At 47.2% G+C, this 27,726-nt stretch overlaps 1 protein-coding gene across 11 annotated transcripts in view; it reads left to right on the forward strand.

The window, feature by feature from the left end:
• Positions 1 to 27,726, forward strand: part of LOC119457926 (protein hu-li tai shao-like) — a 124,252-nt gene that overhangs the window by 27,237 nt on the left and 69,289 nt on the right. For all 11 annotated transcript variants that reach the window (XM_037719719.2, XM_037719728.2, XM_037719694.2 and 8 more), the window contains exons 2-3: positions 15,423 to 15,609; positions 20,762 to 21,050. In XM_037719719.2, the coding sequence (XP_037575647.1) occupies positions 15,440 to 15,609; positions 20,762 to 21,050 (459 nt within the window). In that variant the 5' untranslated portion in view covers positions 15,423 to 15,439. The remainder of the gene's footprint in view (positions 1 to 15,422; positions 15,610 to 20,761; positions 21,051 to 27,726) is intronic.

Below are 27,726 nucleotides of genomic sequence, written 5' to 3' on the forward strand. Positions count from 1 at the left end.
TTATGATTAGGAGGGACACCGTTGTCGGAGGCTCCGGAATTATTTTGGCCACCTGGGGTCTACTATCGGGAACACGCCTGTCATTTCTGTTGCTCTGGCTCTTGTAACGTAATTGCGATAGCGTCGCAAGCTTCTTGAAATAGTCGAGCCTCAGGACGTTTGTAAATAGTTTTCACGCCTGGGGTTCTGTAACGCACACCCAATGCACGGTACACGGGCGTTTTTGCACTTCGCCCTCCTTGAAATGCGGCTGGGATTTTATCGTGTGCTTAGCAGCGCCATAGCCACCGGGCTACAGCGGTTGGTCAGTTTTTGGTTGTTGGAGGGTGTGTATGGGTGGGATGACACCTCAGCTGCGTCATACAGTCTCACTGTTAAAGGGGTCCTGAACCATCCCTCGGGCTTGGTAAAAAAACAGTCCGCGAATCGCATCTCGGCCAAATTTTGCAGTCGTGCGCGGCGTGTGAAAATCGCAAGCGGCGCGCAAATTCTCCTTTTTCTCTAAAGCTCTTTTCAACAGAAGCCTGCTCCTCACTCTTTTCTGGACGCTTCAGTTCGTAATATAGCGGATTCCCATACGCAGCTGCTATCGGCCAATAGCTGCCATCAATCAAGAAAGGTGTTTGGATCACTGCGCTCCTTCCTATACTGTTATTGTGTATATTTATTGACGCAGTAAACAGGCTGAAGTAAGCGAAAATATGCTTTCGAATTTCGATAAGAATTGCCAACTTCCGGGAGAAGCCGGCTATCGTCTGCTCACGCTCGGCCGCCCGCGTATGAATTAAACTTTGGCCACTCTGCTTATCCGTGTCGTAGCCGTCGGGTCTCACTATTTCTGCACACTGAACTAAGCCTAGAACCAATGCGAAACTTTAAGGTCAGACAACACGCACGCTTGCCAGTGCGCGCTCACTCCTGGCGTTTCCTGGCTAGACGTCTCGGCAGACTTCGTTTCGTATTGTCGTGATAGCGCTTCAAATTGCGCAAGTTGGATGTGGCTACTCTCCGTCGGTCAAGCTGGTGCAGGACAAAGCTGGTCGGCACCACGTAACACGGCCACACTGGAGCATATGAGCGCGAGCGCGCACTCAAGCCCTGTCGTGCATAAAACAAACGCTGCCCATACGCACTACGGTCAAGGCCAATTCACATGGTCGCGAAGGCAAGGCTCAAATACGGTTCGAAACCAATGGGCAGCGACATCAAACACTGGACCAAAATTATGCATCCAATACGTCACCAATGGAACCTTTAATTGCCAATAACTCCGCTTCTTGTGAACGCATTGAAGTACTTTCTGCAGCAAGGTATTTCTGAAATGCATTTCTCGACTTCGATAAAAAATTGTTCAGGGCCCCTTTAATACATTCGAACCTAGTTCTTTGCATGCAAACTGAGAACGACTACGCTTATTGTTTATTGTACTGCAGAAGTCCACTGCATTATTCAGAAAATCGGATCTTTGTTGGTTAGAGCAGGTTGGTTCAAACACGTGTTTGAAAATAACTACAAGTTGCAGCGACTGCGGGCTTCTATCGTGTGCCAAGTTTCAAAAGTTGCTTCCAGTGCCTGCTCATCCCTCCGCGGCACGTATTACGACAATCGAAACTTGGGGTGCATGGAATTAGTTTTTTACAGGCAGGAATGCAGACTAGTTGCTGGTGTGAAACCTATCCATGCAAAGACAGTCCAATAAACCCTACATACTGTTTCTGTGGCGTCACTTCTACGTCAGCCAGAATTGCAAATGCTCATAACTTGCAATTCTGGGGGCAGGAAGCAGAATTCGCCAGTTGGTTGCAACGAATGGTAGTCGTGGGTTCTGTTCCCACAGGTGGCAGGATTGTCTTCCACTTTATTTTGCCTTTTTGCTTTTTAGCAATAATCACATCACAAATTTAACCGTTACATAAAATTTTGAGTACTCAATAAAAAATTGTTGATTCTCCCTGTCTTCCTCGGCTGCGTTGTCTGTTGGCTTCATATAGTTACCAACAATATCGAGCCTCTCGGTTCCTCTGATTATTCTGGTTCATTTATATATACCGGATTTTAGCAAAAGCAGACATTAGAAAGCGCGTATGTTTCAGATAGCGCAGTTCTGTCAGGTCGACTGCGTGAAGCGCGCTTCGTCCTCGTCATTTTCTTGAGCACTGGCTGGCTGTGATGGGTGTTCAATTATCCCGCCGTAGTACGTTTTATCAAACAGACAATAAATGCGCGATAATCGCTGTGTGATGTTGGCTTATTTACAAAATTTCTTAATTATTCACTTATAGGCACAAGTCACTTTGGGGCACGTATGCGGAGCTCAAGCCGAACATTAACGAAGTCATATGCATCTAGCAGATATACATGTATAGTCTCTGTGGCGACATGCATTGGTGTTCCTGTTAACCCTTATCAGCACTGCGAAAAATGAATCCTCGGCGCCAGTTTTGCACCGGAGGGAGTATCTGCTTAAAGGGACACTAAAGCAAAACAATAAATCGACTTAGACTGGTAAAGTATTCTTCGGAAACTCTGCTGTCGTTAATTACTGTGCAATAGGTCAATTATTAGAAGATAAAATGAAGCTCAAAGTTAATTTTTTTTTTAAATTTCGTGCGGGAACCCAAACGTCAGCACTTAAGTGTGACGTCACGACTTCTAAAGTAATTTTTCGTATTTGGGCCACGTTGGCTCAGTAAAATTTCGCGAAAATTTCCACATTCAGTCTTGGGCTCCTTTAGAACACAGTGTAGTCAATCTTTACCGCTAAAGAATTAACTGGGACCTAGAAGACGCTGTCATAGTCCATGACGTCACGGTGAGCTAGGGCGGGAACTTCAAGGCGGCGTCGCCACTCGCCTTTGTATTTTTCGTTTCTTTCTGGCTTACCAAGCGGCTTCTCGCGGTAAGAGTGGCGTTTTTGTTATTGTGGAAGGGTAATCTACTGATACAGAAGAAATCGTGTTTCCCTTTAGTGTCCCTTTAAATGTCTGTGCGTGCTCTCCCTGAGTGTGTGAGCTGGCTTAGTTTTTTGTCCTTCCAGCTCTCTTGACACCCGTTTTTCTGCCAGACTGCTCTGTCCTAAACCGACGCAGTCACTGACCCCTTGTATTATAAGCGGTGCAGGTCGTACAAGCAAGATGACTCTCGTATGGGCAGTAGCCGTCATTAGAGAGATTAGGGGCCCCAACGCTTGCGTCTCCCCTAATCTAAAGCTCTCTATTAACATGTATTAATGTTATGCCCATCTCTCGCCATTGATTCATAGTGCGGCAGATGTTACGAAGCGCGAGTATCGTGTAAAATTAAGTAGGCTAGCGGTGCACACAAAAGCGCAAAAAAGAATGAGCAAAAATCGGGTGGTCATTCCTTACGGTGCGTAGGAGCCTTCGATGGGTAGGTGACCGAAGAGGAGAAAAAGTCCCGGTGCCGATCCGCCGTTGCCGCGTTCTGCGATCCCGCGCTCTCAACTCGCAGCGCGCCTTTTCGTCCCGCCATCCCATGTTGACCCCTGCTCCTCGTTCGTGTCACTGAACCGGACACCTGCCTGTCGTCTTCCCGGGTCGGAGGGTGGAAGCTGAAAGCCCTGCGGGCCATGTATGCTTCGCAGAATCAGTTGGTCGCGGTGGCCTGGGCGCATGACGTCTTCTGTGATGTCGCGACACCGCCCGAAAGCGGGGACCACCTCACTTTTGTTCTGTCCCGCATGGCTCCGTCGGTAAGGCGTTTTTTCCTGTGCCAAAATAGGCTGTCGACACCGACTTCGTATGGTAATTTATTAAATGCGCCTAATAGAACTAAAAATACCAGTCAAGAATAAACACGGCTGTGCGGCGACGTCAAAAGCGAGTCCAACCGATCGTTTGCAACTCGTTCGTTCACGCGCCTGATTCCGAAAAGCGGAGTACTTCATTTCTAGTAGAAGCAATTGATTGTGGGTAGCATTTTATGCTCATCAGATACTGCACCAAATAAAAGGTGGCGTCTGCGCACCACGAGGACGCATGTTCGAGTGTGCAACTTTATTTAGCACAAGCGGCAATTAATGTGTCTATGTAGCCACCCTAGCTTACGTACATTCAAAAGACAAGTAGCGCTCTCTTGTAAGCCACACGCACACACACTAACCGCTGTGAAAGTTCGATTCCTCCCAGGGAGGCCGCGACACTTGAGTTGAGATTGGAAAGGAGGCCAGATGCAAAAGTGGGTCTGTGGTTTGGCGTCTGGGCAGTTTTGCAGGGCATCTAATTTACACAAAATAAGGTCGGGTAATAACAGAGCTGTGCAAAGGAAATAATCGAAGAGCCGACTGTTTCACTGGTGCACGGACAGAGCGCACGTGTAGACCTGCTTTCAAATTCCGACTTCAGTTGCAACTGGAATTTTTTAGTCCGAACTGGTTCATTGGTTGTCGTGCATCTGCCGCTGAATCTCCTCAACCCTTGACATGGACCCCCCCACCTCTCCTCTCACATCAGTGGGCATGCATGCAGCTAGTTTGAACCGCTGACTGACACGCACATCTGAATCGGGGTGCTGCACAAACTGTGTATTCTATTCGTATCGTAAAGCTGCGCGAATTGTACGGGCATGTCAGCTGCGCTCACGACAAAAGAAGCCTCACGCCGCCGCCTTTCCCGTCGAGCCGCTCCGTAACGCGCGGCGTGCTCTTGGTGAGCCCAGCAGTACGCGGTTCCTCGGGGCTGATGCATGTGTCGATAAAACCCTCTGTCGCAAGCGTTCACGGAGCTCGCCGTCGTTGGGCGTGGGCCGCGGGGCTGCTGGCGCCAGGGGTTGCTACTTCAGTTAGTAGGTAGGAAGCCGTACTATTCCGAAGCGCGCGCGCGCGGTGGCCTGCATTTTTGTTTTCGGCTGCGCAAGGGGCGACTAAATCCCGAAGAACCCCAGCGCGTGCCGACGCACGGACGGGTACTTTGCTAATATCAAGTGTAAGGCGTATTCTTGCGTGCGCTCTTCTAGCACCGCACCCTCTGCGTAACTTTGCGCCACATTCAACTATGGAAACGTATTGAAAGCATTTAACGTCTTGCTAACGAACAGTCATATATTTGAGAAAACATTAAATTTAGTGATCTGTGTCGCTTCTTAAGATGATTGAGGGAAGCGGCTGTTTTTAGGCATACAAAGAGGCAAAGAGAGATGTGAGCATGTGGGTTTTCAGATACGGAACGTGGAAGAGGACAGTGCAGAGAAGATAATCGTAACCCTGCATCAAGCGCACTCCCGTGGCAACCCGCGTACACCGGTTATATGAGAAATGTATTCTGAGCTGTCACGTTAACGATAGCGGTAAAACAAGTGAATTTAGCAAAATGCAGCTGGAAGAAACAGTTGGGGTGGGGCCAAATATATTCTATTCAGGAGCAGTGCTCGCCCTTGTGTGTGTGGTAAGGTCGCTTTTGCGCGTTTCTGTAGGGTCTTCTTTCTTTAGAAAGTTCTAGCAGTACCGTTTTACCGTACGGTGTGTGCGGCATACGGTACGGTATTACCGTTCCGTACTAACCTACCGCGATGACCGAACACGTTTTAGTTGCGTGCGTGGCTCGATGCGTACGGTAACGTGATAATGATGATAGTGGTTAATCAGGCTTTGCAGAATACAAGAACTATGGGCTGAGCGCGAAATATTCATTTTGGTGATTACTATAAAGCTTTAGCTTGTCCATACACGTATTACTATTTACGGAAATGCCGGGTTACGGCAAACGTGGACGCCAGTCACAAAACTCTGCGTCCCCTCTAAGTAAACTGAGTTTCTGCAATAAAAATACGTTCCCTCTAGTAAGTGAGTGGTCCTGATCCCTTTTGACGCAGGGCAGGCGTTTGTCAACGCCGCAGTAAACTGTCACTAGATGGCGCCACCAACCCGAACTGTTATTTCTTTCTCCACGTTCTTGGATTTTTTTTTTTTTTTTTTTCTCCCGCTCCTCATTCGGCCTGAATATATCACTCGCCGGTTACGAAGCGTACGGCCACAGGTTCAGTTCAGGTCAAGTTAATGCTTCCGGTTAGGTTGCCATAAGGGCTGTCATACTTGCTGCCACTTCGTCTCGTCGTAGAAGGTGAATTAAAGTTAACTCGTCCTTTCGTGCTACCATGGTGAAAAACGCACGCGAGGCGTTGGCATGCGCGGCGTGGGCTCTGGCCGACGCCAGTTTCTCATGTTTTGGCTTGGGCCGGCTCGGCTCGCAAAACACGGTGCGCATGTTACCATATGCGGTATGGACTTTCGGAAAGTCTTTCCGTACGGTAATGTGCGCGCATGCGCTCACCTCGGCCGGTACGGTATTACCACACTTTTACCATATGGTAACTTATATGGTAACCAAATGCTAAAACTCTTGGTTTTTTTACGCTTGGCTTTTACTTCAAGTTGTCGTTGAGACGCAACTGACTGCGTAGGCAGCGCAGCCAGCGCCGTTAAGGTTTCCCGCGCGCGTGCGGAGTGCGGGGCGTCGTCGTATCGACCTGCATCTGGTGTGGCAATGGTGCTTGCCACCAAACTGCCGCCAATGTTGCCCCGGCGACCGCCGTCGCGCCGGTCTGTCGCCGCGCGGGGCGGAACCTCCGACCGTCTCGTCCCGCAGGCGCCTCTTTAACCCCGCCGGGGGGGACGCCTCCCGTTCGAAGGGGATGTCCGCTTCCTGCTTCGCGAGGGGGCTCGGCCTGGAAACGCAGCTCTCGTTATGTTGAAAGGAGCGCAGAAACAGAGGCGCTCTATATGGAAAGCACCGGCCGTCCCGACTACTACTTTTGCCAGTTGAGCTATTTAGCTGTGCTCTCGCGACCTCTAGAACGGTACGAATTATCCGCCGTGGTTGCTTAGTGGCTAAGCTGTTGGGCTGCTAAGCACGAGGTCGCGGGATCAAATCCCGGCCACGGCGGCCGCGTTTCGATGGGGGCGAAAGCACCCGTGTATTTGGATTTAGGCGTACGTTAAAGAACCCCGGGTCGTCCAAATTATTCCGGAGTCCCTCACTACGGCGTGCCTCATACTCATCTGGTGGTTTTGGCGCGTAAAACCCCATAATTTTTAACAGTACGAATTTCCCTTCGGCTGCTGTCAGCGGCTCCCATCGCCGCTGACGTATTCACATAGACCATGTCCTTCGGACAGAAAGGCAATTGGCGCTGTTTTTTTTTTTTTTTTTTTTTTTGGGGGGGGGGGGGGGCAGTATGTATTACCTCTTGAGAGACAACTATGAGGCTATCGTGAGCAGCGGCAGGGGAAAAGTATTTTGCGGCGTCACGTTGCATGCGCGCCATGGCCGGGAATGCAGGATCTCTCCCCAACCTTGAACCCCATGCTCAGGGCCGGTACTTTGTAGCGATGCCTTTAATGTAATAATGCATTTTCGCGCTTATCGCGCTTTGTCAGTGGTCGGAGCGACGGTCCGCTCGCATTATCAACGGGATCAGCCGGCTGTGATAAGACTAGAGTAGAATAAGTCATAATGCCTTGCTACAAGATCGCGGCCCAGCTACCCTTCTTTTTGAGGACAATAGTCAGGAACATTGGCAGAAAGATCGCTGGCGCTTTCTTGTTTCGTCCCGTGCTTTGCAGACTTAATCGGGTCTTGGTAATGTCTGCATTTTCTGTTTCCGCAAAGCGAGAATTTAGCCCATTTTGGGGAAACCCGCTCAGGGGAGCCCTCTGTTTGGCCGGAGGCGACACTGCTCCCCGTCTCGGCACCTTCAGCGGACAGACAGTGGCGTTGCGTGCGTTCGATCGGGACGCTCGAAGTTGGCAGGTGTGCGCACCCCACTCCTTGCACACGTGGGCGCTGGTGTGGGGGACAGTGAACTCGATCGCCAGTTTGTGGCTCTTGTGTTGATGTCATGGCAACTGTGTTTGGTGCGCGTTCTGCACTTATTGTGAGTGTGCACGTGCCTTGTGCGCCAGTAGGGATAGTTTGCAGGACAGAGTCAGTTCTAGCAGTTCCGTGTTACCTTACGGCATACGGTACGGTATTACCGTTGTGTACCTAGATTTAGGTACGCGTTAACGAACCCTAGGGAATTGAACGTTAACAGCGTGTTGAAAGGGGCTGGTTGGTTCATCATTAGAAAAATACAGACAGTGCGACACAGGACGAGTGAAGAGCCCAGGACGGAGCGCTGTCCGGACAACATGCATTCCTATGCGTAGAAACTCCACTACCTCTCCTAGAGCCCGTGCGTTGCTTTGGGACGTTAGCTCCATTCCTCCGAACTCTTCGAGCAAGTAGCGTTTTCGCTCCGCAGCCAAGAACCCTGTCGCTGGCGGCCTGTGCAGTGCGACCGCGGCGTTGTTCCAGTGGCCAGATCTTCTTCGTCGCGTCCCTGAAGTGACGCCGCTAGCGTAGTCGTGTCCCTTTACATGCATTCGCCCATTGTGTGCGTGCGCGCGCTACTTTTATTTTTATGTACGCCTTCCGCCGTTGGCGAGGCCACTGTAGTCTGAAAGCTTTCGGCGCCGCCGAGTACTGCTTTATGCCTCCAACTTCATAGCGACGGACGGGCAAAGGAAATGGAGAAAAAGTGATTCGGGGCACGTAGTCGCACTCTCGCGACGGGCGCTTTGTTGTCCGCCATTCTCGAGGCGGTGATAAAAGAACGGAAAGAGGACGCGAGGAGGAGAATTGGTTTTCTGAATGAACGGTAGCGCTTTTTGTGCGGCAGGTGTGCCAAGTGCAAGAGTTTGGTTCCTCCTCGCGCCCTTGGTTGGGCGGCACCGCTGCGGCGAGGGCTGCTTTGCTTCCGCCGGGAATTATGAAATATGGATGAAATTTGGCACTGTTGTCCGGAGATGTTTCTGAATTACTAACGACTGGAAGTAACCGTTGAGACATGGAGGGGTGCGTTTATTCTCGCTAAGCTTGATAGATTTTGAGGTGTCACTGAAACCCCGCGACTTTTTCTACAAACTCCTACAGCTCGTCACCCATCGCCAGCTCTACGTACGTACGTTGTGACCCACCATCCGCCGCCGTGGTTACGTGGCTGCTGCTGTGCACGAAGGCCAGGGCGGAATGCTTTCGGGACTTCGTTACAGTGCTCAGCAATAGCACCCAGAGCTGACCCAAGTGGTCCAGAAAGGGAGCTGACTGCTAAGGCGAATTTCCTTTTATGACGGAAGTGTTCGTGGCGGATAGGTCAGTTGGCGACAGCGTGAAGCTAAAGTACGAAGATATTCTTCCTGACACGGAATATGCAGAGCTCCCGCTTTGAATGTGAATATTTTCGTTTTGAAAATGTGAAACCTTCCTGTTTTTTTTTTTTTTTTTTTTTTTTCTGTACCGTAGCGCGCTTTTGCAAGTTTAATACCGATCCGCCCCACCCCATTGAGACGTTTCTTTGCATCGGGATCGCTCTCCTCGCCGCAGCACACCGAAGTTCTCACAGCCGGACGAATGCAGATGCTGAAGGACCCGCAGTGTGCACCACTCTCAGCTGGGCGTTTCCATTTTTGGGCACTCAGCAATCAAGTCCTCGTCTGGTGTGCGCGCTCTGAACAATGGGCGCGGCCCTTCTGGCCCCGCTGTTTTCTGCGCGGGCCGAAAGACAATGGGCCTGTCACTCACCCTTAAGCGCGTCCCGATAAGAGGATGTATTCCCAAGAGCCGGGCGGCCACTGCGATCAAGCTGTGCGAGCTTGCCTGTGCTCGGAGCGCATCTCGCGGCTCTATTAGCTGCTGCAGCGGAGCACGTCTTCTTCGCCCACCTTCGTGAAGCGAGTGTGTGGGCCAACTGGTGCCAGAGTGGGAATGGGATTCCCAGTTAATTTTTCCAGAGCCAAGCCTTATCGGGTTGGTGTGCTGTTCGGGTTTCATTTAGCGAGACATTGAGTTTCAGGTGAATTTGCGAGAACCGCAGTGGCTCCACTTGGTAGCCTTGGCGGTGTTCGGTAGTTATCCGAACTGCAGCCAATGATGTGTGGATGACGGGATTACAGATTCACTCGTGACGGTGAAGCGCTGGAGGAAATGTCACACGTGTTGACTGCCTGCCGAATGAGTGCACGCGCGCTCGTGCAGCTCCTTTGTTGGCTTCATCGGCGGTGATATTGTAATTACGGACCGCGTTATGCTAGATTGCTCTAACGCCTTGGCTATTCGTTTATGTTACGCTGGTTTGCATTCTGAGGTGATTCGCATGCTTGGAAATTAGAGTGCATTTCTTTTCACCACATGCAGCACGGGCTTCGCGTCTTAGAAAGGGAGCGTACGGTGGAGCCATATTTTTGTCACAATATGCTAACTGAAGAATCGTAGTCAAGTGGATACATTATTTAAGAGCGCAGAGGCACAGGGACACAAAAGGCGGAGCATTCATCTGTCCTGTACTGTTGCGTTCTATTTGTTGACAAATTTGCGACCGTGCTCGATGTATTTGCTGGCACGGAGGACGGTTCTCGCAAGCAAGAGGGCGCCACTTGGTGTCCTGTCCCGAGAGCCTTCAACGCGTGAGAGGCGCCTCTCGTGCCGCATAGAGTCCGCGTGAGGGGGCGGGGCGCATCGTGATACCGAGTTGACACGCTGGCTGTCGGCGGAGCACTTGAACCTAGCGACCTTCCACTTGATTTTTTTTCTTCGAGGCGAGGGCGGTCGTGGCATACTTGGCGTGGCGTCACCGAACAGCCGACGACACACTCCGCGCGGCAGTTTGGCGCGCGGGCGCAAGCTTATGTGGTAGTAGCAGACTGCCTGTGCAGCTTGGCTGCATGATCTCGGCGGTGGACGTGTAGTTTGGCGAGCACAGAGGATTCGATAACTCGCGCTTTCGTTTGCCCATGTTGAAATGTCTGCGTCCTGCGTGTCATTCGTGCTCTCGGAAATGCACGAGCTGTTTTTCCCCCCTTCGTCTTGCGATTTCAGTGCTAACAGAGAGTGGCAGGCTGTTTTTTCTTCGAGATTGACATCGCGTCGTGATGTGCGCGCTGTTTATTCCATCGTTCAGGGTCGGTATTTTGTAGCGATGCCTTCCGATGCTAGTGCCTTTTCGCGCTTGGTCAGTGGTCAGGGGCGCGATCTAATACGCGTTCCAAAATGGAAGGGAGGCGGTCCGTTCCATCGGAGCCGCACACGATTGGTCAATTTGATCGTCACGGGTCAAATTGACCAATCGTGTGCGGCTCGATGGAACGGACGGCCTCCGTTCCATTTTGGAACGCGTACAAGATCGCGCCCCAGAGCGACGGTCCGCTCACGTTATCAACGGGATCAGCCGGCCGTGAGCGGTGGATAAGACTAGTATAGGATAAAGCATGACGCGTCGCTACAAAATACCGGCCCCGGGGCCGTATTCTGAAACGTTCGCCTAGGCGAAATTTCTTTTTTCGCTTTCAGGCGTGCGCCGATTGGCTGTTTTAGCAAAATTGGATGAGCTGATTGGGTGGTTGAGCCCGACGTCATTCAATTTGCTCAACCAGCCAATCAGCGCGCATGCTGATTTCGCCTAGGCGAACGTTTCAGAATACGGCCCCAGGTAATGCGAATCAGCGTTGTAGAATCGCACGCCTACTACATGGACCCATGGTGCCTGCTTTGGCTTAGGGCGTGTGCCATTGTGCGGGGCCGAGAATTTCGGTGACGCATGGACGCAGGTACGCCATTGGGTCATACTCGATGGGGGGGGGGGGGGGGGGGGGGACAGTACTTTTCTGACGGGTAACCGACTGCCACCCCAGTACTATCGGGATCTGACAGACTCCTAACGCTTAGCGGCTCCGATAGTACTAGAATCCACGCGCTCTCGTGAGCTAAATGCAATCCAGACATAAGTTGTGATGGTGGAATTTACTGGCTCTCGCGAGTGTTCAGCATTATTCATTTGTTTTAATTTTATTTTTTTATTAGACCTGCAGATGTGTACTGGTAGGCGTTGGTGACAGCCATTGCAGCCAGGACGAGTTTGTTCGTAAGAGCGTACACCCTTTGCAACTGACGGCAGCACGAGAAAGGCAGTGCAAACTGTACGCTTGAGTGGAGCCGAGCGAAACCGCGCTGTGTTTGCGCAGCTTGGCCTACAGGGAGCAGCGCTTTTTGTTGAGAAAGAACGTAGCTGGCCCGCTTCTGGCCTCATTGGCTGGGCCTGCACAGACAGCATCAATCGCCGCTGCAAGCGAGGAGGGGACGTTGTAGGCATTTTTAACGAGATGTCTGCCTGGCTGCACGCGCGCTCTCTGTCCCAATTTGTGGCGGCCACTGGCCGGAGACGACCCCGCTCGCTTGGAGTCTTGGGCGTCATGGTTTGATTTGTCGTACCTTCTTTGCCTGCTGCGCCCTGGAGTCGACCTTTTCATGTCGCGCTAGGTCTACACGAGCCGTGTCGATACGTTTTAGTTTCCCACAGTAAGGATGAGTACGGTTTTGTGTGTGTGTGTGTGTGTGTGTGTGTGTGTGTGTGTGTGTGTGTGTGTGTGTGTGTGTGTGTGTGTGTGTGTGTGTGTGTGTGTGTGTGTGTGTGTGTGTGTGTCGCAGACCTACACCATTGTAGTGCAAAGGGGGAAATGTGCGCTGTCTGTCGCAGTCGAGCTCATTCCATGTTGAACGATTTACGGTGATCGCTCCATGTTTTCATGGTTTAGAAGCACTCTGAGATTGCAAGAGCCGCGGCTTGCGTGTCCCCGCTCAGCGAAAGGCATTATCCTCCAAAATCGCCACAGCCAAGTGCCGTCGTACTCTGCATTTGTCAATCTGCTTTCTTATGGTGCTGCGCGACTGTGTGGCCTTTCCGGAGGCATACGCATTTCAGCGTTGCATATCGTACTAAGACGTATAACGCGAGCAAAAGAACTAGCTTAAGACCGCGTAGGTTCCCACTATAACTTGTGAAAGAGTACTGCATGGTGAAAGCTTTTTGTCCAAGCAGCGCGCACTCTCTGTTCACCCGAATTTGGTGCAGGATTGGACTCTGTGTTACGGCATCTTGTCGTTTCGGAGTCTTGTTCTGCATAGACTGACAGCGACAGTGTGTGGGCACTCTCGTGCTGTAAACGCCATGTGCTGATACGCTTGTCGCTGTAGTCGTTTCGTCCGTCGTGTACGGCGCGTATTTATTTTATTTTCGTGCTCTCAGGACCCGAAGGTAGAGGTGTGGAGTTACAATATATAGGAGCATTTTTTAATGTCGTGGCGTCAATGATGGCGGCCATCATTCCCTCGGATTCACGCGTATGAACTCCTTTGCTATGACTCAAGCCAATGTGCGAGTTACTCGAGACGTATTCGCCTTTGTGGCAGGTATTGAGCGCGCAAGCTGACTTCCGAGGGCGCCTGCTGTTTTGCAACATTGATATTTTGAAGCAACCTTGGGAGCAGGCGCATCAGTTTCAAGCTTGAATAAAGCACTTCTTTTTTTCTCGTTTTTTTTTCTCTCTCTCTCTCTCTCTTGCAATGCGTTTTCGTACACGTGCCCGGCGGTGCAGTCGTAGAGCGCACTGTAGTGTCAGAGGAAGCACTCAGTGTAGTGAACCGAATCAGAGAACAGAAGAAACCGGAAGTGCTAGAGGTGCAGGTTGGCGTCTGAACTTGCCGAGCTGCGTCGGTGGGCTTTCCGAGGCAAATGCAAAGCAGGGGCGAGACGAGAGTGGCTGCCTGTTCGTGTGCAACTCCCGCTGGGCTCTCGGCATATGCGTACGGCAAGCGCCCTGCCGCCTCCACTCGGCTTGGGGCCCCTTGTTTGTTTTGCTTTCTTTTTTTCCCACTTCGGGGTCGTCGAGGTCGGAACGTTCCTGAACGACGCATCTTTCTGCGCGGCCAAATCCTGTAGTGGTGACCGCCCTTGGGGCAATTGATGTGAAGCCGCGTTCGTCTTTGAGGCAGGCTCATTGAACAGGGCGTGGCGGCTGCCTATATTGCGGACAGAGCGGCCGCTGTGACGGTGGCCGTTTGTAACGGGTCGCTGTTTCGTCTGAAACTAGCGTGATAGGGTTGCCGATGATCCGTACATACATTAACTGGGGCGTCCCGAGTCCGCCTTTGAACCGTTGGGACATCCACTTCAAGCCAGGTTTGATGTTAAGTGCGGTTGTGCTACACACACCTAGTAACGCACATTTTACCAGCGCATTCATCCGATCGGAACTTCGAGCGAAGAAAAGCTTGCAATCGTCATGGGCTTTACTTACGTAGTACGTGTCGCACGCAGCAGCGAGCCAGAAACGTCCAGAGTGTCGTCTTCCGCGTTTCCTCGGCCCACACTGGGGTGTGTATTTGCACGGCGCATGAACATGCATATAGTAGCATTCGCCGGTCTTGGGCCCAGCGGCTCTCGTGTATGTGCGCCTCAGAACGCGGGGCTCCGAATTGATGCGAATGTTTCGTGCCGCCGGTGCAACCCTGCACGCGGCCCCATCCCGGCGCTTTGGCTTGGCTCGCCCCAACGGCGCCCCCCAGCCGAACTCTTCTAGGCGCGCGCTGTGTTGGCGGCGTTTTACTTGATGGGGGCCAATGATGCGTCCGTCGTTCCTGCGGCGCGTTTCCTACTTGTCTGCGGCTGCCCCGTCTGCGTTGCGTTTCTCTGCTGCAGTCACTCGGCTCCGCGGCGGCATGGGCAGAGTTCTTGCCCCGGGCGATCTGACCAGCGTTTCCAAGGCTGCGAACTCAGTCTCGCACGCCACTAACGTGCCTCATGCGGCATCACAGGAACGTTGTTGGCGGTGTGATTTGTGCTATCAAAGTTGGGCTGAAAAATGTTGCTGATGTCGAGGATAGCGCTACATTTGCGGGTAAATAGGGTGCAGCCAAGAGTTACTTATGATTGCTTTGCAGTCTGTGTGCCGTGCGAGTTAACTCCACATAAAAAAAAAAAGAAAAGCCATCATGGTAACAGCCTGTCTGATACTAGGTGGAAAGAGCCGAATTGCTGAGATGTCTTATGTCTGTGGGTTATGGTCATTGAAAACTGTTCATTATAAAACTAGTCAGGGCCCTATTGTACATGTTAAGAGCCATTGTTGCTAATAACTTGCTTTGGGCACATCTCACTGGCATTTATTTCCACTCCACCAGTGGTTAATACAACCATGAATGATCACCTAGTTCAACAGTGGAGCTCAGTGACCACATAGACTGCATGCGAGACATGTTTATTTAAGTGTTTGTGTGTATTGTGGTCGTGTTTGTGTGTGTGTGTGTGTGTGTGCGTGCGTGTGTGTGTGTGTGTGTGTGTGTGTGTCGCTGCGTTGGAGCTGTGTGCGAGAGTATGCATCAGTGTGTGCACTCATTGTGTCCAGATGGCGATACAAGTATTTAGATTTTAGAGAATGTCTTTTGAACAACATAAGGCTGAACGCTATAACATGCTCAATGCTGACAAAACATTTGATCATGGTGTATTTGTTGCGTGCACAAAGACATCTATGTGTTGCTAGTTTGAGATGTGTTGGCATTTCTGAAAATTCGTGCAATTTTGTTTTATTGCAGGAGGACGCTAACAGACGATGGCCGAGACCAAGGCTCAGACCAATGGCCTGTCAGATGGCCAGGCCAAGGCTGAGAGGTACGACCCTGACGACCCGGAGGCACAGCGGCAAATGTGGAGGCCCCCAGACATAGAGCAAGACATGAAGGAAATGGAGCGCCGAAAACGTGTGGAGATGATCATGAATAGGTATGCCACACGTAGCTCTGTCCTGGACTTGCACTGTCTTTAGTCACGGCTACAGCTTTGTTCATCGTTCCCAATTTGCAGCAGGCCCTTCACTGTCCCATGCTCTGTGCATCCACAAACCAATGCTAGTTGTTGCGTGACTATGTTTTAACAAAATATACAAGGATTCTTCTGTGACACTGCTTTACAAGAAAGCTGCTGCATGTTAGCTTGTTTTTTATTCAATATAAATTGGCTTTGTTCTTGCATGATTTATTTGTTAAACAGGCTGAGGTAGAGCAAGGGGGAGTATGGTGAATTAAGGTGGAGTAGGGTGAATTAGGGTTGAGTAGGGTGAATTAGGGTTGAGTAGGGTGAATTAGGGTTGAGTAGGGTGAATTAGGGTTGAGTAGGGTGAATTAGGGTTGAGTAGGGTGGATTAAGGTTGATTAATTAAGGTTGGGCGTTGGACTTCGAGGAACTGAATGCTTAAGATGCGATCTGTGAATGTGGAAAAAACATAACTGAAGTTTGATTACATCAGTTGCGTTTGTGTCATGGTGATATAATTAAGCAATCACAATATAAATTCGTAGCTACTTGGCGATGAGTTCTGGATAGTAGCAGTCTGGTGATTAATGAACGCAAAGAAAGGAAAGCTGAGAATAGAATGCAAACACATCGTAGTATACTTAAGAAGTCTTTAACAGTGGTAACTTAGAGAAATCATAATGCTTTCACATTCAAATCATGCTAAGAATACATAAGTGACTTAATTTTTTCTATCCTATGTCAGCTTACTCCGTTCCCCACGTTGTGCACACCTTACTCTGGCACACCACATTGTGCTCTCATCTACATTTCATTTTGCACCCATTCTTTTACTCTAACAGACCACTAGTTATCTATACCTACACATGTCCTGCGCAGCTACATTTTTTTTCCTCATAATGTCAAAATAGAATATCAGCTGCACTTGTTTGCTCTCTAAGCCATACTACCACCCTCCTGTGCCATAATATTATGCCTATCATTTTTTGTTCCATTGCTTAGTCTTTAGTGTCTATTCATCCTCCAAGTATCAGCCCAGTAGGTTAGTACAATTGCACTGATTGTACACTTTTCTTTTCATGGATATCAGTAAGCTGGGGTGTGATCGGAGATCTTTGTTCGTTTCGCGTTCTGTTCAGTTGCTGCACGTCGCAAAGGGGCAGTATGCAAAATTTGTGACAACGGGAGGGAGAAATCAGCCAATCGGCAAGTGGTGAACTCTGCGGACGACAAACGTCTGGGGAGTTCGTTGTTTTTGGTGACCTCAAAATGACGACACGCTCCTGTCAATCATTTTGATTACGAGCACATCATCTGCTAGGAGCAGAACGCAATGAGCGAGGTGAAGTTTGACCGGCGGTCATTTGCTCGCTAGGAGACAGGCTTCGCATGGCACGTCTGGTGGATTGAATTGGACCCAAACGGAGGCTGCAGCTACGGAATAGTTCACCGCTTGCCGATTGGCTGCTCTGTCCTTCCCGTTCTCGCAAATTTTGTATACTACTTTGTGACGTTGCAGCAACTGAACAGAACTCGTTTCGAACAAAGATCTCCGATAGTGCCCCTGCTGGTCACAACTTGAGAGTGCCTATCATGTGTGCTCCAACCCATTATTCTGGACATTTTCTTCTCATTATCTTGGACCCCTGTGACTACTCAGACTAGATAAATGTATTCTTGCACAGCTTCAAGAGACCAACTAACAATTGCAAACTCTTCTTGTTCCCTTGCCAATTTATTGAACATTACCTTAGTCTTTTTCATCATAATCCTAAACCTACACTTTGACTTCGCTGGTTAATGAGCTCATTAAATTGCTGTAAGTCGCCTCCAGATTTGTTAAACTGGACAGTCTCATCTGCAAAACCGCAGGTTGCTGAGATATTTGCTGTTAATCCTCTTACCTAATACTTCCCAATCTAACATTTTGAATACTTCTTCCAAGCCGGCAGTGAATGTTAATAGCGAAGGTATAGCTCCTTGCCTGGCATCTTAAGGCCCGTATTCACAAACGGAACTTAAGTAAGGTGTCAATAAGTCCGGGAAAAGTACAAGTGTTAGGAAAGTTTTAGGAGAGTACTTCAAAAATGACATTCAAGTATCACTTTCGAAAGTAACACTTTTCGGGTGAAGTATGTCGTCTGGTGTCGAGCATACGTTAAAACATCGTTTAAAAAAAATCATTTTTGCAGCAGGGTAATGCGGATATAAATGTTGCAGTGCTTGCACGCGCATTCTGCTCAGGAAAATACAAAGAACTATTTGGTTTTAGCGCATTTAGCGCAAGTTCACATTGGTTCTTGCAGCCACTGCAGTTGTGTGTGTCGCCGTCCCGACTTTTTTTGGTTTTGTTGCTGAAAACTTGCAGTGTTTGTGCATAGAGAGAGTGTGTGTGTGTTGCGTGTTTTTAACCCGTGCAGACGATGGCAAAAAAGAAAAAAAAAAAAGCGTATTGGTATGCCTCATCCTCCGTAATATCGTGCACACATCCGGCAAAGTCGGCGAGGCTGCCGTAGAAGTTGGCTATCTTGCTTGTTAGGCGAGAGTAGCGAAAGCTGCACTTAAGGTTACCAATGCCTGTATTTTACTTTCCGGCACTCAAGTGTCGATTAAAGATTACCATAAGTACAAGATTTGTCTATGAAACGTGTTAAGCATCGACCAGCAACTCAAGTCAGAAGTTAAGGGTAAGTTCCGTTTGTGAATACGGGCCTAGTTGTTACTTTTCTAGACCGACGTATGGTGAACTATCAACTCTTTATGGGAGTTTGTGCACAAGGCTGGCTTAACCGGGAGGTTATGAACTTGTGGTTTCTTTTACATTTCTTTGTTTATTTTATGATCCCCATCATTGACCATCACTCCTGCTTAGGCCACTGAGCCATCCTTTTCATTAAAGTTCATCCTCTCTCTCTCTCTGCTTTTCTTGCGAAAATTTATAGTAACTGTATACTCTCTTCAGATTATAACATATGCATATCCTACTGCTTGTTTATGCCATATCTCCATGACTGCTGGTATTTCTACTGAATGGAGTAGGTACCTTCTTGTTGCCCATGAAATCCACAAATGTTAATGTTCATGTTTCGCAAGTCTTTTTTTTAATCACCTAAAAATCTAGGCCCTGGTAATATGTTCATATCATACATGTCTTGCTTACCCCATAAAGGTGATGTGTCAGGACCTGCCTGGCATGTGAGAGAGCTTGTTTCAGTTATGCGTTGAATGCAGTTCAAAAAGAAAACAAGTGCATTTGAACAAGTGGTGTGCATTTGCTCGTTTCCTATCCAACTTTTTGGGAACTCTTTCAGCAATTAAAGATTATTGCATACTTTTTAGTGATGCATTCAATAGTGGACATGCATTTTGTATCAACACTGCCAAAACACAGCAGTGTTTACCTTGTATGCATTTTGCTAAGCAACAGATTATATAAATTCCCCGAGTCCTAATATGATATTAGTGTGGAGGCAGAGTTCATTTCTCCTTTACTCTTCAGATACAGGGTATTATCTTACTCCAAAGCATTGCAACATAAATTCCAGCCTTCACCTGAGACAATGCATCAAGTACTACTGCACCATAGCTAAACGTCCTTATGTAGACCTTTCCAATGAGGGCTCCCTAAACGTTGCCATTATGTCCCCTGGAGCTCTTGCTCAAACGCACGAGGGACAGTGACAACTCATGCACTTTGTACACATGCAAGACTGTCCAGGAAGATGGGGGTTTTCCCACTCCGATAAAATGATCTGTAAACAGAATTGTACAAATAAACCATTTCTTGCACATTTGTGCAAAGAAGTGGTATTCTGTGCAGTGCCTGAAATGGGCTTGAGAGTTCCTGCCTAGACCGTTTACAAGATGGCTAATACTTCATGGCCAGAGAGAATTAAACCTGTATTTGGGCAGTAAATTGGAACTGTAAACTGACACAGCTTTGCCAAATTAATGGCTCACAAGGGTTTACTGAGAGCATGGTAAACTAATCATGGGGCACTTTTTTGTACATGTTAAATGCTAGCTGGCATGTGAAGTTTTCATGAACCTTAATTTTTTGCCTTCATTAGCTGAATAGAAAATGCTTTCAAATGTCATTTCGTGTCAACCAGCCCGCCAGCATCATGAGGCACACTAAGGGGTCACGCATATATATGTAGCACAATCAGTATACCGAAGACACATTTTAGCTTTTGCACAAACAATTAGTTACAGAATTTTTGTGCTCTAAAATGTTATGACTAAAACAGTGTTCTCAATAAAAAGCATTTTCATTGAATGGTAACCCGTGCAATTGTAGAATTGCTGTATTCTTTGGTTTCTCACTGGGACACATAGGTATGCACACTTGGTATGCCGGCTGGTGTAGGCAGCACTTAGAATAAATAGTACTCCATATGATCCAGTATTAAGCCTTTCTGCAATAAGCCATTTTAAAGCTCAATGCTTGCATTGTGGCAACATTTGCGGTGGTTATGAAAATGCTTGTTTGGAGCATGTTAGCCATCGAAATGTGTAAAATATTTCATCTGTAAAACGTGTAAACTTTGGTTTGACAAAATTTTGTATTTGATGAATGCAATAAGCCATTTTGAAGCTCAATGCTTGCATTGTGGCAACATTTGCGGTGGTTATGAAAATGCTTGTTTGGAGCATGTTAGCCATCGAAATGTGTAAAATATTTCATCTGTAAAACGTGTAAACTTTGGTTTGACAAAATTTTGTATTTGATGAATGCTTTGGCCACAACTATGGTTGCATAGAGTGGACCAGCTGTCTGGTCATATGGTCATAAGTTAGAGCATTGGCTCAGAGGAAGTGCAGCAGCAGGTAGCTTGACAACCAGATGCTGTTTGCTGGTGGTAGAAGCAGGCTATGTGTATGGGTCTAGACTTGAGACAAACGACTGGGGCTTATCCAGCCTTTTTGTAAGAAAGCTTACTCCTTTTTGTTTACTGAGCTTCCTGTCTTTACTCACAAAGAGCTCAGTGCAAAACCTTATACAGGTCTACGTGTTTATACTAGCCATTTCTTATGCTTGCCTATTCAACTGACATCATAATCATTATGAGTGGTGGGACTCGTAACTTACTTACATCCTGTACTGTTTGTTCATGTGCAGCCAACTGTTCCGGGAGGAGCTCGAGCGCATCATTGAGTCACAACTGTCTGAGGGCTACACACCGTCCAATATGGCAGCGTTGCAGCAGGTGACGGAGCTCTTGCTGCCACATGCGACAAAGCAGTCAACGATTCGAGGCGGCCGTTGCTTGGTTCCTATCAATGATGTTCGTGGAATTGATGGCTTACGCTACTCAAAAGGAGAAAAGCTGCTTCGCTGCAAGCTGGCTTCTCTTTGTCGCCTGTTAGATGCATACGGATGGACCACAACAGCCTTCAACCACATCACGGTATGTATAAACTGTCGTGTGATTTCCCTCTGTTGTTCCTGCTCCTCTTGCTAGTATTGCAGGAAGGTTGATGTTGTCTTGAGTTTTTAATGGTATGCATGGGCATACGAGTGGGGAATATTTCGAAAATGCATGGTGTGAATGAAGATTTCTTGCGTTAAAATGTGTGAGTAGGCTTCACCTCTGTCAACCTTCACGCCTGCGTCACCCAACAAGTGAATTTGCTTTAAAGGGGCCCTGCAAGACTTTGAATGAAGTGAAATTAGAAGTGGAGTTTCTGGCAAAGATAGCCATTTATCTCTTCCGTCATGGGGCGGTGCCCACAACTTCCTGCTCTCTGCATGTCGCTGTGACACACAGTTTAATTTAGTTTTAGCGCATACCGCTTGGTAAATTCATATGCTGTCCATTAACTTGCGGTTGATATACTATAGGGTCTGTGCTTCCATGGCAAGCATTATTGCCCTTGCTGTGGTGTTCAAACGTTTTGCGTGCATAGGCTTTTGGCGATGGCTGACTTGCGTACTATGCCATGCCTGTGGCTATGCAAGTTCAGTCATGGTGTTTACACGATGATGGACACTGGTTGAAGCGCATGACATGCACTTCAACTGTACAGCAACACACCACTGTGCAAAGCTGCAGGAAGTGTCGGCCGCAAATGTAATTACCTTTTTGTTGCTGGTAGTTCGATGCACTCTAGTCAGACTTGCCGAAACTATGTCTTAGAGAGTAACTGATTTAATGCATATGTATCACTGTCACTGCCTTTGCACCCAACAGCTAACTGCATAGTGGCACCTCCGTTCCCTGTTCACCAAGTGTATTCCGCTCATCTTCAAGAAGGATAGCGAGCATGAAAAACGCACTTAGAATGACTAAAGTAATAGAATGAATGATGACAGTTCTGCTTGTGTTCAGGTAAGTCTAGGTGTGCACGAATTCTATTTACAAAAACAGACTTGCTGCATCATGTAGAGACAGTCTGCAGTATGTCAGGAAAACTTCAGCAATGGAACAATCTTGTGCTGCGGAGGAGCTAGCACAACTCAAGCACATGATGGCTGCTGAATACTGGAAGTGCAAAATGGAATTTTTGTGTTTGAACTTCAGACGGCAGTGAAATTTTTATCTTTAAATATGTGAAGTAATATCAACAGTGTTATCATTGCAGATGCTTTTCTAGCCTTTAATAAAGCCTAATATTATTATTATTATAATAATAGTAATAATGATTGACCCGGACATTTTCAGAAAGTCAGCCAATAGTAATGCATATGTTAAAACTGGGAGCTGCCACAGTAGTCTAGTGGCTGTGGCATTGGGCTGCTGTGTTCGAGGTTGTGGGTTTGATCCTGGCCACGGTGGCTGCATTTTGGGGGAGGGGGGGGGGGGAATACAAAAACACTCTACTTAGATTTAGGTGCCCATTAAAGAATCTCAGGTGATCGAAAAGCGCCTCCCTCCATGGCGCCTTATAATGAGACAGTAGTTTTGGCACATAAAACCACAAAATTTAATTATTTTTAGATAGCAGGAGTTCAATGAAGGCGCAGACAGCATTACCGATCATCTCAGTGGCATAAGTTCCGTGCCGCTTTGAAGTGATATCCCCTTCAAGCGCCGTGTCCACAAACGTGGACAACTTTTCATTCGCGTTGTTCCAAGTACAGATAGAAAATTGGGATTTGAAAAGAGCGGGCAAATCGCCCTTAAGACATATGAAATAATGATGAAAAAGCGCGGGAAAATGGCCACTTCAAGCTTCTACGGTGTGAACCGTAAGTAGCTCTTCGTTTTTATTTGTTTTCATGGTATTAACTTTATTAAATACACCTAAAAGCCATTTATTTGTAAAAAGCAATATTTCATGATAGTCAAATACTATTCTTACAATCTTGCACAAAGTGAGAGCCGCACGCAACTAGCGAAAGTTAGTATCCACGTTTGTGGACATGGCGCCTCAAAGCCGCCTTTCCGAGCGAGCTGCCGTGTATAGCACATGACGCCCCTTGGCTAAAATAATCAAAACATCTTACTTTTTTCAGGCATTTTTAAGCATGTGGTAGAGAGAAGGAAAGTTGATGACCAGACTGTCGACAAACTTTTAGCAAAAATTCAAAATAGCGACGTATCTGATCTCTCGAATGATGAATGCACGGAGCAAGACTTGGCGCATACGGAGGCCCATGAGAGTAATTTCTCATTTTGTGTATTTTCCACTGAGCAACAGCTGGTTAAAGTACTTTAGGAACGCAAGCGCTGAGAAGCCCCTACAGAGAAACACCATGCACGTTATGGCATTCCAAACAGACATTGCGAACAGCCTGATCACTTACAACAGAAATGCTCCAAAATAGCGCAGTAGGCGAAGTAATGACAGCTCTAAGCCCATTGTCAAGAAGGCGACACCGCAGTCACTTCCGACCGCTGCAATTAGGTATGACAGGTATGATCACTGGCAGGAGCACGTGTGCACACCATATGCACAGCGTTGCCGCCTTGAGGGATGCTCAGTGAAGAGCCGAATTCGCTGCCGTAATTGCTTGGTTTTTGGGCCTGTCGACTCAGAATGATTGCTTTCATCTTTACCACACAAAGTAGATCGCAAATGTTTAGATAATCGAGGAAGAGTCACAGGAAAAATGTTTTGCCCCACTTGCCTAGCTAAGCGAACTAGGAAGTACAGTGCAACATTTTTTCCGGATTAAGGCGCCGCCCTGTCCACAAATGTGGACACCACAGAAAACTATGAAAAAATACAATATATGGTTCGATATTTTAATGACTCCTTTATTGAAGAAACATGGAGAGCCGGAAATGATGTTAAAATAATTTTTTTCATTGCCAGATTTAATTGGCGCCTTAAGGGGATATTGGCTCAGGTATTGTGGCAGCATTGTCTCGCGTCAGGTGTCATTTACCATGTGTTGCAGGGCACTATGGCAAAATTTTTACCGTGTCAAAGAAGGGGTACTCATGGGTGAGAAAGATCAATTTGCAGAACAAAGAAATAATGTTAAATAAAGACACACCTTATTGAAACTGAAACTAAACTGTGCAGCCCAGTCAGTCACTTCTTGTGATTTCATTGGTAATGTTAGAACAGCCAGGCACCAGGAACAACCATGCTAGTAGCGGCATTGTGTGGTGTGTTCAACTAAAAGTTCTGAATGCTCATGCATCGCATGGTTCTTGCAGACAAGATAAAAGAATTGTGTTATGAAGGTTACATTGTGGAAAAAATTCATCTGCCAGCAGGTTTGTTTAACACAGCTGCTCATGGCGATAAGAATTCGACAGACTTTCATGATAACTTCACAAGATGTCAGTGCCACCGCTGTTATTCCCATACCGACATCGTGGAAACAGCAATTGCTGGGTGGTTAGTAAAAATGTTTGGATGGCATGATTTGGTGTTGGCTCTTTTTTTTTTTTTTTAATCTCCCCACTTGGGTTGCCACGCGGCGTAACGTCAGTATGAAACTAAATATAAGCATGCAGGCCCATTTCATAGAGATACTGCAATAGTGACTTATAAAATGTGTTGTCCATAATCCAACTAGTCAACTTTATGTGCGAATTCATTTTAAAGGCAACTATCTCAGGCCATTTGCTGCTTATGAGCAGAGTGCTCACCAACATGTAGCACACACTGAACCTGAAGAAATCATTTGTTACTCTTTAAAGGGGCCCTGGAACACTTTTCGAACATAGTAAGAAAATGTTGCCAATCTGTGGACGAGGCTCCTGTGAACACTAGAGCCAAATATTCCACTGCATGCAGCAGGGAATTTACAATCTCATGTCAAAAACTGAAAAATCACTTGCTCTCAGCTTCACATTGTTGTCAGCAGCTACATCACAAGCAGCCAACCAACCGATATTGGCAGATTTTGTGATCCTGAGACCATTCTGAGTAATACTATAATTGCTAATTTTGAGTTAAATAAATGAAAAATACGCATCTGCAATCTTAAAAAGACCGAAAAAGTGCTTCATGTTTGCACTTCCGGTCTACACACAACAGTTGTGTGTGGCTACATCTGCTGCATGTGGCATCAGAGATAGCACCGGCGTAGATACCATGGCCACCGTGGGGTGCCACAACAAGCCCTTTGGCTGCTCATAACCGCGTGCTGTGATTGGTCTCTGGCTCCAGGGTCGGGGGCAACGCAAGGCAGCCTGAACCGGAAGTAGCATCGTAAAGAAAAAGAAATAAATGAAAATACCGAACTTTTGGGCAGGGCCTTGCCTCCTTGCCATCTCCCCACCCATTGTCTAGCTTCCAGCACACTAGTGCAGACAAAAGGAGAGAGCCATGCATCAGTGCAATAACTACCTCTAACTCCGCTTATACTTGAAAGTTTCGAAACATTTTTGTGGCAGGAAATTCATGAGGTGATGTCCTTTAACCCTTTAATGACGGCTCATGTGAATACCTGAAAGAAGATGTTTATTTTATATTTTAATGTGCAGAACACATTGAAATTAAGCAAAATCAAAGAAAAGAAAAAAATATTTTGCAGAATCTTTTTCAGCAATAAGGGGGAAACAGCAGGCAGGAAACTGAAAGTGGGCTTCACCCCGAGACACTTATGGCTTCGTTTGGAATTTGTACAGACAGCCTTTGTCATGCGTGGACTTTAGGTGTACATTTCAATAATTTTTTATCACGTGTGACATCAATGCAGCTGAAGATCTAGCATCGTTCTGTCTATTCTGACCGTGCTTTCAAAAGAAATCAAGTTGCATGCCAAACTTCTTCCTCATTCTCGTTCCAGCTCTAAAACAACAAATGACGCTTGCTGCCTGTCCTTTGGTGTTAGCTGAAGACATTTAGCTGGAAACTTCATACTCAATAAAATTCCAGAAGAAAAAGATTTTTCTGGAGTTGCCTGTAGGCAACCCTCGCCAATAAAGGGTTAATAGTGAGGCCATTCTATAATTTGTTTGAAAAGTGTTTCAGGATACTTCAACAGTACTCTTAATGCAATACTGTCATCATCAGCCTATTTTTATGTGCACTGCAGTATGAAGGCCTCTCCCTGCGACCTCCAATTACCCCTGTTGTGCTCTAGCAGATTCCAACTTGCACCTGCAAATTTCCTAACTACATCGCCCTACCTTGTTTTCTGTGCTTCCCTTCTCTTGGTACCCATTCTGTAACTCTAATGGTCTACCAGTTATCTACCCTAGGCATTACACGGCATGCCTAGCTTTTTTTTTTTTCTTCTTTTATGTCGGCTAGAATATCGGCTATGCCCTTTTGCTCTCTGATCCACACTGCTCTCTTCCTGTCTCTTAAGGTTACGCCTACCGTTTTTCATTCCATTGCTATTTGTGCTGTCCTTAACTTGCTCTCGAGCTTCTTTGTTAACTTCTAAGTTTCAATCAAGTCAATTTATTTCAGCATTTCTTTGGTACAAAAACAGAAGAATGCTAGGACAAGCACAAAAAGCTGCTAAGCTGCAGCTTGACTGGGTGCTTGCCCCATTACTTCGCAGAAACAAGAGACAGAAAAAATACATTTGAGTGAAAAAATATATATATATTTACAAGATATGTTAGCACCACTAGAAGGCAATGATTGTACACATTTCTTTACAACGACAGTGGTAAGCTCCCAGTCAGGATTTGGTAGTGCCTGCCGTGTGCACTCCAGTCCAATTTTATTCTTTTGTAAATTTCCTTCGCATGATCAGGGTCCCCTGTGAGTAATTGACCTAGATAAATGTACTCCTTTACAGAATCTAGAGGCTGACTGGCGATCCTGAATTCTTGTTCCCTTACCAGGCTATTGAACATTATCTTTGTCTTGTGCATATTAATCTTCAACTCTGTTGTTGCTGAACAGGACAATCATGTGCAAACCGAAGGTTGCTGAGATATTCGCCGTTGATCCTCGCTCCTAAGCCTTCCCAGTCTAAAAGCTTGAATACTTCTAAGCATGCAGTGAATAGCATTGGAGAGTGTCTCCTTGCCTGACCCCTATCGTGATAGGCAACTTTCTACATTTCTTGTGGAGAACCAATGTAGCTGTGGAATCATCTTTGTAGATATTTCCGAAGATATTCAGGTATGCCTATTGTACTCCTTGATTACTCAATGCCTCTATGACTGCTAGTATCTCTACTGAATCAAATGCCTTTTCATAATGTATGAAAGCCATATAGAGAGGCTGATTGTACTCCGCAGATTTCTTGATTACCTGATGATATGGATGTGATCCATTGTAGAATATCCCTTCCTGAACCCAGCCTGTTCTCTTGGTTGATTTGAAGTCAAGTGTTGCCCTGATTTTATTGGAAAATATTTTGATGAATATTTTATACAATACTGAAAGCAAGCTAATGGGCCTACAATCTTTCAATTATTTGACGTCTCCCTTCTTATGGATTAGTATAATGTTGGCGTTCTTCAGTTCTCTGGTACCCTTGAAGTCGTGAAGCATTGCGTATAAAGGGTCACAAGCTTTTCAAAAAGTATGATATCTCCTCCGTGTTTTATTAAATCGACTGTTATCTTCTCCAGACGCTTTTCCCCGGGTCATGTCATGCAAAGTCCTTCTAACTTCATCGCTAGTTATAGAAGGAGCCTCTGTATCCTGTTCATCACTGCTTCGAATGCTGTCATACATAGCAGTAATAGTGTTAGGGCTACTAGTCTCTTGCTT

Source organism: Dermacentor silvarum, chromosome 1, assembly GCF_013339745.2.
Source record: "Dermacentor silvarum isolate Dsil-2018 chromosome 1, BIME_Dsil_1.4, whole genome shotgun sequence".
Lineage (NCBI taxonomy): Eukaryota > Metazoa > Arthropoda > Arachnida > Ixodida > Ixodidae > Dermacentor > Dermacentor silvarum.